At 44.0% G+C, this 11895-nt stretch overlaps 1 protein-coding gene across 3 annotated transcripts in view; it reads left to right on the plus strand.

Moving 5' to 3' along the window:
- Nucleotides 1-11450, plus strand: part of SV2B (synaptic vesicle glycoprotein 2B) — a 64915-nt gene extending 53465 nt beyond the window's left edge. For all 3 annotated transcript variants that reach the window (XM_048317725.1, XM_048317724.1, XM_048317723.1), the window contains 4 exons: nt 1851-1984; nt 2723-2923; nt 5174-5333; nt 6360-11450. In XM_048317725.1, coding sequence (XP_048173682.1) covers nt 1851-1984; nt 2723-2923; nt 5174-5333; nt 6360-6543 — 679 coding nt within the window. In that variant the 3' untranslated portion in view covers nt 6544-11450. The remainder of the gene's footprint in view (nt 1-1850; nt 1985-2722; nt 2924-5173; nt 5334-6359) is intronic.
- Nucleotides 11451-11895: the final 445 nt, after the last annotated feature.

An 11895-nucleotide genomic window follows, 5' to 3' on the forward strand; every position in this document is an offset into this window, starting at 1 on the left:
ATTACTACTTTTCAAAATTCCAATAAAAAGGAAAAATATCCCCATGTAATTTCTGTGGAGATCTCATCGCCCCAGGTAGACCTAACAGGATGATGCTCCAGCTGCCTTGCACCATGTGGGGAGGTCCCAGTGGATATTCAGTGTTACACAAAACACTCACAGTTTTACTCTTCACAGCTGAAACCACATCTCATTGCCCAGCCAGGTTGTTCCAGTCCCCTCAGAAACTATTTGTCTCCATTTCCTTTTTATATATCTGATAGACTTTGGTGAGAGACCCCAACGTGTGTCCTCATGTCCTTCCATAGACCTTCCCTGCAGCAAGGAGTTGTGCTTGATGATGCAAACCTAGCCCCACAGTTCCTGTTCCCCAAAAGAAAGTGGTGAGAAGTGGGTGTTGGTCAAATTTAGGGACTGGGGACATTTTTCTCATGCCTAGAGGAGGTGCTGAATTTTCACTAATTTCATTGAGAATTAAGGATCCTCAGCACCTTAAGACATAAAACTCTGATGTAAATCACTATTCTCCTGACTTGGCCCTCTCCATTTCAAATACCCAAAACCTGATCAAGCTAAACTCCAGTAATGCCCAGACCTTATCTCAGTATGGTTTACAGCTGTGTTTTCCTTCCAGCCCTTGGCTGTGAGCTAAAACTCCAGGGATCACCAGGCCATTGCTATCTAACTCTTTTAAATTTGGGTGTTAAGAAAGCAACCTGCAGGGGGAAAAAAGGCTTTGAACAGCCTTTGGGACTAAATACATCACAGGCAAATACATCACGGAGCAAATGCAGAACAGCTTAAGTTTTGCTGTAACCTGTGAGACCCTCTACATGGAGCAAGACACTGGAATAGTCTTCTTGTGGTATTTTGTGCATTAATAATTTCTGTTAGTAGGCTCAGTCAAGAAGCCCTGCAGTGCTCATTTAAAGGTGTAAACAACCATCATGTCACACTGTGTTAAAAGGGCTCAAGTCAATTAAGCTGCAGAGTATATGTTAGAAGGTTTTTTTTATCTGGTGACAGTCATGGTCTCTTTAACTAGAGCAATAATGCTTGTTCTTAACAGCTCCTTACATCTTCTAAACATGCCTGTGCATTACCTAATACATCTTCTCCGTGTCCCTGCAAAATCTCACAGGTAAATCAATATTGTGTCATCCTTCAGGCAGCCAGGTCACACATGTCACGCTTCCCATCAGAGGAGAAATCAATCACCTGACACAGTTTATTATTTTTAGTGAAATCTGTTTTCATTACATGATAAGCAATAAACCTCGAACAGAGATGGTTACAAGCAGAACTCAGATAATCTCCCCACTCTCTCCAGAAACCCCACTGCGTTTTCACTTAAAAAATCACTTTGAGTTTAAACAACTGTCAGAAACCTTTCACCAAATGGCTCAATAGGCTCCTGATAATGTCTGGTTTTATTTATGATGGAGGAGGGGGGAGAATAAGGAAGGCAGCAAGGTCAGCTCACGAAGGAAATGCCCTGCATTGAGTGAAATTCTGTCTTCTTCAGACAGACTAGGACTGAACACGAGAGGATTTGTGTTGCCTCAGCTTTAGAAGCTCATTTTCTTAGATATGATTATTTTAAGGAATAGAAAAACTGCCAAAATCCTAAAATATCTATGTCTCTTAAAAAAACCCAAACCTTTTCAAACCCTTTTCTCTACTAAAACACAGAAGGAGTTGGAGGAGAAGCTATCCATTCAAACAACACCTTTTCTGTAAATGACCCTAGAAATTGCCATTAGTACTCTGTGTCTTGAAACAGCCACTGCGCCCTACACAGTGTAGAAAATATCTTAAAGCACAGTGAAGTTCTCTTTCCTGCCCCACAGATTTATTGGCATGAAATTCAAGGAAGTGAGATTTGAGGATTCATTATTTGAGGATTGCTACTTTGAAGATGTGAGATCCAGTGAGACCTTCTTTGAAAACTGCACCGTCATCTCTACTGTCTTTTATAACACTGGTAATGGGATTCCTGCTATGATTTCATCTCCGTAACTAGGAACTATTTTATCAGAAAACTGTTCTGTTAGAACTATTTTATCTACTTTCTGGGAGAAAGGATGGTAGGGATCTGTGTGTTTGAGCACGTGCTGGGTAATGAAAGTGTTGCTGGAGAAAAAGAGGGTGATGCATTTGGAAGGAGACCTCAGGTTGCTCCATCAGTGGTTTTAACCCCATGGCTTCTGATGTCTCTGGGTGCTGTGTGGGAAATGCAAAATTCTGTGCTCAGGCCCTGACAGGTTAAAGTAATGGCAAAATTCTCAGCACTTTACAGCTCTACCAAGTAAAATTGGCGTAAAATATAATTTCAAGCCACTGGTGGTTGAAGATCATAAGCAGTAAAATAGTCACTAATTTATGCCAAAAAAGCTTTTAATTTCTACTCTAATAAAGAACAAAGTATAATGCTACGAAAATCAAAGCCTGCATTGCCCTGTCCTTGTGGCATGGGGATGATACCAGTCCAGGTGGCTCCACAAATAAAAGAAGTGTATGAGATTGCACCCACCAGGAGCCACGGACTCAGCTAGAGTTGGCCACTCTAATAAATTTCCACTGAAATAAATACTCCCTGGCCATTTCCATTGGATGAGAAACTCCTCTTGGGCCTTTGGTTTGGTTAGATCCTGGCTGCTGTTGCTGCTGTATGAGGGGCATTCAGCCAAGCAGGGTAAACCTTTGCCTCTTTCCCTCACAGATCTCTACGAACACAAATTCATCAACTGCAGGCTCATCAACAGCACATTCATGAAGGAGAAGGAAGGCTGCCACATTGACTTTGAGGAGGACAATGATTTTCTCATCTACCTGGTCAGCTTCCTGGGCAGCCTGTCCGTGCTGCCAGGCAACATCATCTCTGCATTGCTCATGGACAAAATCGGGAGGATAAAGATGATCGGTGAGTGGGGCCACCAGGTGATGGGGCAGGACGTGGTGGGAGTACAGCCCTGCAAAGAGCCCTGGTCGGTGTGAAGGGCTCACTGTGCCTGCACACTGGCATGGCTCTGGTGGGAATGAGTCATCCCCCTAACAAAAGGAGCAGAAGGATAAAGACTAGAGGGTGAGGCAGGTGATCTACTCCATGTCGTGGGCGAGTGACCTACTCCCTGCCTCCTCATGCAGCTTTTCCGTGTGTCTGTAACATCCTTTTTTATTATTATTCTGCCTTTTGTGTCAAATCCTGCATGTTTTTCCAGTGTTCAACACATCAGGGTCAGAGCTAAAAAACGACCTCTTGGTACTGTTGCTGCTGAAGTCCAAGGCCTCTGTATAAATAAATGAACATTTTGCTTGTAGCAATGAATATTCACAGAGGTTATTTGATGTGGCAGCTTGACAGCACAGGAGTTCCCTCTTTTGGTTTTTTATCTGATTTTCAAATGATTGCACAAACAGCTTCGGAGACCATACGGTAAGTTAACTGACCACATCACAGCCAAGGAAAGTGCCACCCTTTAGCACCATGAGAATGAGTTATCACCTTATCAGCTTTATGAATACTTCGGGAATTTCTGGTGTTGGTGCCTCCAGCGTTCAGATCTTGCTCTCCAGGTACTATGGGAATCATGCCCTGAGGGACAGTCAAAGGAAGTTGATAAAATCAGGATCGATGAATCGCTCTCTTGAGCTCACCTCTCTCTCTTCTGAGAATAGAAGGAAGGTTTAGCTCAGCCTCACCTTCAGACTGGATAAAGTAGAGCAAAATGACCCCACTGATGTGTCAGGAATGTAAACTGAGGGAAAATGAGCATTCAGGTGGTGAATTTGGAAAAGACTCAAACAAACCAGAGGGTCTGTGGGAAATAAATTAGGGGAAGATGAATGAGAATCAGATTGTCCATCCTGCAAACATGTCAGCATTTCAGCATTTTCATCTGGAATTAAGATGACAGCTGGAGCCCTGAATGCTTATTTCTCCTGCAAAATGAAGAGTACAGGACAAAAATTACTAACGACATGCTGAAATGTTTCACTATGGAATTTCCAATTGAAAGAGCCTTCTGGCGTCCCACCTGTATCACTCTGTTGAACATATTATTTCTGGTCAGCTTAACAGGAGCACTGAATTTCTCTTTTGTGTTATGTGCCTCGCTGGGGCTTCAGTTCATTTTTATCACATCCTGCCAAACCTTCTCTTGTACAAAACAGCAGATCTCTTGGTGCCCTCACTGTGACCAAAACTGGGCTGTGCTTTTGCAGCAGGGAGAATATCATCCAGACTACACTGTGGGGATGTAGTTTGGCCTTGTACCATGGAGGAGAAGTGGACACGGAGTCCTGCACAGCAGCTTTTTATACTCAGGCCACTGCAGTGGCAAGATGCAACATCATGTCCAAAGTAAAGCATTTTAGTTCCACTTCAGCATCCAAATTATTTTGGATGGTACCAAATTGACTCCAAAAACACCAGAGTTTGCTTTTCTGGCAATAAATGGAGGTATTTCAGTGATAACAGAACATTCTGGTGAAAAATAGTTTGATTTTTCACAAATTTCAGCTTTCAGATGAAAACTCCCAATGGGGCAGAAAGCAGTGATGTAGCTATTAATATTTCTGAATCTGAACTGTGCCTAACTGAGCATGAATGCTCTCACTTTCTCCCTCGGTGATGTTCATAAAATAATGGCTCCTGTGCAAATGTGCCATGAAATCTAATGATGTTCTTATAATTAAAAGAGACCTCAAGTGCTTCATACAAGTGACTGTAAATTATCTTAATTGGGACTAGAAATGTGTCAAGTGACTTCAATAAGATATGAAATGCACAAGCTTATGACTTGACACTCAAGTTGAAAAACCTTCACAATGATGCTTCCTCCTCATTGACTTTCATGTTTACTTGCCTCTTCTCTTCTTGGGTCCATCTGGAAGTCTGAGATGCTGGAAATTTGCCTGGAAAAACCTGTCTTCACAGTCTTTGTAGAGCAGGACTATCAGCAAGATCAGGTGGTTGAGAACATTTTCAGGCTGGTTTCCAGCATCAGAGAATGACAGATAGTCAACATCAAGGTATTTTCGGATTCTCGCAGATTTAATTCTTATTGGGATGAAATGCCATCACTTGAAAGCCATTTTAACAACAAATGTGTTTGCTCAGCTGTGGACAGGGGAAGCTCATGCCAGGGTTTCTGTTGGTTTCTGCCCACAGGCGGCTCGATGCTGATCTCCGCCGTGTGCTGCTTCTTCCTGTTCTTCGGGAACAGCGAGTCGGCGATGATCGGCTGGCAGTGCCTCTTCTGCGGGGCCAGCATCGCCGCCTGGAACGCCCTGGATGTCATCACCGTGGAGCTCTACCCCACAGACAAAAGGTGCTCAGAATATTTCTCTTCTCAGTCTCACCCTCTGACTTTGTCTTCTTAGCTCCCGATGGAAAAAGCTGCCCTAGAGACGTGTAGGTGGGGGAGCTATATATTTTTATTTATTTTATTTTCACCAGTCCTTCAGGGCTGTGTAATCCTGGATCAGCACAGACATTTGCAAGCATAATTCTGCATGCATGGCAGATTGAACACATGGATCACATGGACATATGGAAATTATGGGCTGATAAATCAAAGAATCATAGAATTGTGATCTCACAGAACGGTTTGGGTTGGAAAGGACATTAAGGATCAGCTAGTTCTAAACCTCATGCCATTTCCAGGGACATCAAATGAGAATGTACTCTCTCATTTCCATGGATGTGCATGGAAGTCAGGCCTTTCACACTGAATCCCCCAGCCTCTCATCATGGCTCATCACTGGGACAGCCTTCCCCTCCAAAACCTGGAGACAACCATGTGCACTGAGTGATTTGGGACATAGGGAAGCACAGGAGACTTTGGGACAATGTCCTGAAGATTAAACCTTTCGTTACAACATCATTTTAAGCCCCTTTTTGCCTTTTTCAGACTGTTGTGGGAAGCCAGAAAGGAAGGAGAGGGACTGTGCATTGAAAGCAGTGTGCTTTTAGCTTCTGGGTGAAACATGATTTAGAGGAGAGCTGTGGTTGTGTCTCTGGTGACAACCCACTCGAGGCAGCCCTTGGAAGGGCTTTGAGGAGATTTTGTCCTGCTGTCTTTGGGGAGGGCAAAGGCAGACAGAGTGGGCCATTCTAGGGCTAGGGAGAAGGTGAGATGAAAAGGAGAAAGGAGTACTCACAGACATTCTCCTCATTCACACAGACACGCAAAACAGTTGCATCTATTTATCTATGTATTTATTCTGCCCAGTTTTACTTGCTAGAAGCATAGCCTGGGTGACATAAGAGCATTCACAAAATTACCCATCCAAACCTTCTGTAGTTGTTCCAGAACCTCCCTCCTAACAATTGCTTTCTGCTTTCCTCTCCACAGGGCAACAGCCTTTGGCATCCTCAATGGGCTTTGCAAGTTTGGTGCCATTCTGGGGAACTCCATCTTTTCCTCCTTTGTAGGGATAACCAAGGTGGTTCCCATCCTTCTGGCCTCCTCCGCTCTGGTTGGAGGTGGCCTGCTCGCTTTGCGCCTGCCAGAGACTCGAGAACAAGTCCTGATGTGAGCAACACAGGCCAGGGGGCTTGGGGTGGGGGGCAGATGTAGAAGAAGAACAAAAAAGAGCCATGTCTGAAACACCCAAATGTTCATTCTATACTGTTCTGTCGACACCTCAAAGAGAGACGGCAGAGGAAAAGAAGAACCTGCAGGGTTATAAACAAAACCACCGTGTCTGACCCTTTTACAACCACGACTGGTGCATGCAGCCCCCACACACCTCTTGCAGAGCTTGGGTTCCACCCTGCCTACGCTGGGAGCCCCCATCCCTGTCCATCCCACTGCAAGGACACCAGATGCAGGCAGTGGCTCTGTGCACGTGTGTGCCCACGTGGCTGTGACACGGGGGGACAGACCCTGAGCCCTCCTGCCTTTGCCCAGCTGGGAGACCCTGCCCTTCCTGCCCAGCACTCCTTGGCCATCCACATCAGCTGTGCTCAGACACGCAGAGCACCCAGGGGGAGGCAGGTAACAAACCAGCTGTAAGTGAGCTCCAGCAATAGGGGTGAGAGTTGCAGATGTGGCCAGCGGCCTCAGCTGTCTTTTTCGGATTACCACTCCAACCTCCTGGAAGAGTGAGAGTCCTGATTTCTCGAGGATTTGAGGGTGGGTGCTCAGCTCTCTGAGAAGACTCAGAGCTTCAAACCCTTTACTGTCTTCATTTGGGCACAGGGAATCACTAGGCACCTTCTTGCTGTGGAAGAGAAATATCTAAATAATTATATATATATGTATATGTATTTACTCCTACTTGCAAACGTACATAAACCCATTGAAGTGATCAGCTATTAAAATTTAGGATTTTTAATTACTGCACCCTTAAGAGGATTTTAAGAGTGACACTTAAAACAAATCCCACTAGTTCAAGATTATCAGGAGTAATGACCAACTTAGTGACACTTTACATCAAGATACCAAATATTTAAATGTGTTAGTGGCTGGGAATATATATTTCTATAATGATTAAGAGGGATTTTTTCCTACAACTTTCACAGATGAGAAATTGATATGATATTGGAGCATTCCACAAACCAAATGTGTACATACTATCCAGTGTAAATAGGGGATTTTTCCTAATACCTAGAGTATGGTAGCTGTGAATTTACCAGCATTTTAGCCATATTATTTGAAGAATATGATGCTTGATTTTCTAATATACTTGGGTCTCATTGAAACACTGTAAGCACAGTTACTTAAAGCCATTTAACTTGTTACACAGGGAATGCACACAGCAAGCTTTCACTGTACAGAACATTAAATTCCCCATTAAGTGGCACAGTTTAGTTTGATATCCTGTGGAGAATATTTCTGAAATTTGTGTGCTCTTTTTATCATACGAGTTAAGTCCTGTTGCACCTAGAGGCAAAGTGAGTTGTGTATTTTGGGGTGTGTTTTCTCGGGAAACCAGAATGAAAAGCAACCTGTTCAATAACACACCAGTGCTCACAATGGATGTGATAACACTAATTATATCCTTTCAACAAGCTCAGCAATAGACCAGAATTGATCTGAAACCATCACACAGTACAGGGAATTTGTCAAAACAGGATATTTTGTGACATAAAAGGTTATTTTGTATTTTTGCTGACGATCTTCTCATTTACCTTTTGTTGTATCTTCTTTCTTGGTTTTGATTTTTGCTTTTTCGGTGTTTTTTTGGTTTTTTTGTTTGTTTTTTTAAGAAAACCAAATAAGGCTAGGCTGAAATCCTGCAGGACTGATGTCTCACACCTCTGCCTTGGCTGCACAGGGACAGTCCCTTGTGCTCAGGCTGGCTGGCACCAGGGCCAGCCCAGGCTGCAGCTGTGGGAGTCAGCGTGGTGCTGCTGCAGGGGCAGCTGAAGGACACACAGCAGGGTTAGATCACAAGCAGCAAATCTTTGCCAGTGAGGCAAAAGCCTCTAATGAGCATCACTTTTATCATTGTGTCAATCATGGATAAACACTCATGGATCAGCTAGGCTACAACGGACTCTTTGGGATTTTTTACCTTTATTCTGAGGTTTATGAAATTGTTAAAGTCACAAGCTGCTGTAAATCGAGCTTATTATATCTCATTTCTTCATTTTATGGGTATCTTAGGGCTTTTTTTCTATTATTAATTTGATTTATTTGTCTTCAAAACAGCAAGGTTCCTTCTCTAAGGTAGGGGTGAATGTAATTATGTCCTTTGGCAGCAGTTCACAGCTTCCGTTCAGAATCACAGCCCAGAATGTGGTTTTTTTTCTCTAAGAATATCTGGTCCCTTTGCATGATGAGGAGCAGTTTAAATATGTATTTTAGCACAAAAGATCACCATGACCTTTAGGTTTCATTCATTCTGTTGGGCTGTTTGCCAATTACCACATTGCCACTGGGCAGGGAGGCGAAATTTTGTTTCATTTTCTGGACTATTCACTTGTGCTGCTCTGAGGAGCCAGAACCTATTTGTTTGAATATTTATTTTGCATAGCATTCTTATTTACATATCACCCAGTGCTCACAGCAAACCTGGCTATTTGTGCTCTCCATTGACATTTTGCAATGACATTAATGACATTTATTTTGCAAAACTTCCCTGTTAATTTTCAGAGAAGGAAGAAACTGAACTCTCGAGGAGATAGAAATGGCAATGTAATATTAGGAAGTATTATCCAATCTTAGAAACCTTTCTTCCTTACAGAACAGCTCGTTCACAGGCTGCTAAACCTCACCTCACAGAATAGCTGGGACAAGATAAAGAGCAATAGGATCTCATTGTTAATGTCACCTGGAAATTCTTTTCACCCCTAAATCCATGGGTCAGTCACTTGAGAGCTAAGGGATATTGCACATTTTGGGACAAGGCTCCTTCCCCTGGCTTGACCAGAGAGTTTGTGACCTAACAGGAGAGAGCAAACATACCACACCTGGCATATGAGAGCCTGAGATAAAGGGCAGCAATGAGCAGAGAAGGAAGAAAGGAAAAGTTATGGAGAGCTCACATCACCTAGCTGAGATGCCTAGGACTGGATTGAATGGATTCCCATTATTCTCAGCTGAAAGGTAGAGGCAATGCATAGGACCTGTGCTGAGCTGAAGATGACTTGCCCTGGATAGCCCTGCTTCTTCAGGGACAGAGAGATCCAGGGCAACAGCTCCAGCTCAGGCACTGCCTTTGTGACACCTGGGCTGATGTTTCCCACCCGGTTCAGTGGGGACAGGCTTAGTCAATATTCCCAATGTGTTTGTTTGCTGTCCTTGCCGTGGTGTAAATCAGCGTAGGTGTCACACTGCTGCTCTCCAGAGCAAAACAGCTGCTGGGTGCAGACCCCTCTGCATTGGCTGTGGCTTGATTTGGGCTCAGCTTCAAGCCTTGGCCACCTGTTAGGTTGAGCCTCAGCCACAGATCCTTGAGCCCCAATCAGGGGAAGATTTCTCTGATAGCTCAGCTTAATTTCTGCTGTAAAAGCAGCATTGCCCCCGCTGTGCAAGGCCCAGCATTTCTCCTCCCTCACTTCCCCTGCCCACATCTGCCACAGTGAACTGTCTCTGTCTTGGATGCACTGGACCATCCACGGAGAAAACTGCTGACCATAGGTCCCCTGATGATCTCTGCACAGCACTATTTCCACGGATTCATGAACTTCACTGCAACAGGGACACAGACAAGACAGGGGACTTGCCTTAAATCCCAAAGATCTCTTCTAGAGGACAGCTGGATCCCCTCACGCATGTGTGGCACACCAGTGCAGCCACTTAGCCAGAGACATTGTGGCATGGGAAAGGTGGGGCTAGGGAACCCAAACTGGCCTGCTGTGACTTTGTGTCTTTGGCTCTACAGCACTGTAATGGGGGGAGTCCACTGCTGAATTTCTGAGCATGCAGACACAGACATTTATAGGAACACCAAGCGCTGTTGATACAATTATTAAAGACCAGTGGTATTACAGTAAGAGTTCTGCCTCCTTATATTCCCTGTTAAATCAACAGGTTGTTGTAAAGTGATTTATTTACTCCAGTTGTGCAGGACAGCTCCTGTTACTGCCTTTGGCTCTGCTATGTCTTAGTGGTGGTGGCTGCAGCTTGTGCTGCGTGGGGTAATCCCCTCCTCGCCCATAGGAACATCGCTCTTTGAAATTCCTTGAAATGCTATGGGACTTACAAATGGTGGGATATGGATCTTTTGGACTATGAACAGGGTCAGTCTTGGAAAACCCACATCCAGTGTCAGAGGTTCTGCACACTGGGCAGTGCTCAGGCATCCTGATGTCCTTCAGTGATACTGGAGAGGCACTGAGGGATGTTCCCTGAGCCTGGGAATGCTCCAGCCCCAAGGCTGGGTCCACACATGGGCATAGAGCAGGACTGCATGGAGCTGAGCTTTCTGCAGATGTCCAGGTCCCTTCCAGGTCCTGCTTTGAGACCTCCAACAGCAGAGTACACGCTGATGCTCTTAAGGAGGCCCTAGGTCCATTTATACTCCCTGCTTTCGTCCTTTGACTTTCCAAAGGACACACAAAACCTGAGAGAGTATTTCTAGGTTTATGTAGATTTGAACCCTATGCATTTTATTTTGCATTAAGTTTCTCCCTCAGTTTCTCACCATTATATTAGCAAATGCTGCTTTTAGGAAGAATCAAGCCTGGGAACTGTGAAGGAAACAAAATGAAATAAATTTCTTTGCTGTTTGTGATGCTAGTGCTGTATAAATGTACACACCCTGCAAGTCCCACTGTAAATAACACCTGGTGTCGTGCTTTAATGGAAAGTTTCATTTAGATGTTCTGTCGACTCTGTGTGTGAAATAGCCAATTCCAGTCCCTTGGTTCCTTTTCTTCATTTAAAACCTTCTTTTTTTTATTATTTGATCTGTGTCTGGTCGTGACTGGAAATTGCAGCTGTTCCAATGGACTTTGTTCTCTCTGTTACATTAAAAGGCAGGAAGAAAAAGAATGGCTCTTGTAGTGTTTGTGTTTAATGTACATTTTGAGCCTTTTTACAAGGGCTGTACTGGGTAACTTTGTACCCTGACACTGTGGGGGCTTTCTCTGATATTTGCTACTTGTTCATCCTTCCTCTCTCAAAAAATCCCAACTCAATTAAGTCTCCCTTCTATCACAATCCTTTCACACCGTGGACTTCCAAACACAGGACATGAGAAAATCTTTACCCTTAAAAATTTTCTGGTCATAGGAAGCATGAAAAAATCTTTAAATGCTGTGCAAGACCAAAAAGCTAAACTCTGCTTTGTGACAAGAATACGTCCCCAAAAAAGCACTGATTTTGAGGCTTGGCACACCATTTGACCACAGCATAGTCCCTTCTTGGATATATTTCTAAGGATGTAAGCTCTTTCTTTTTTATTTGCAGCTCTCTGTATGTATCTAACCGTCCAGGC

This window comes from Corvus hawaiiensis, chromosome 13 (assembly GCF_020740725.1).
Source record: "Corvus hawaiiensis isolate bCorHaw1 chromosome 13, bCorHaw1.pri.cur, whole genome shotgun sequence".
Classification (NCBI taxonomy): Eukaryota; Metazoa; Chordata; class Aves; order Passeriformes; family Corvidae; genus Corvus; species Corvus hawaiiensis.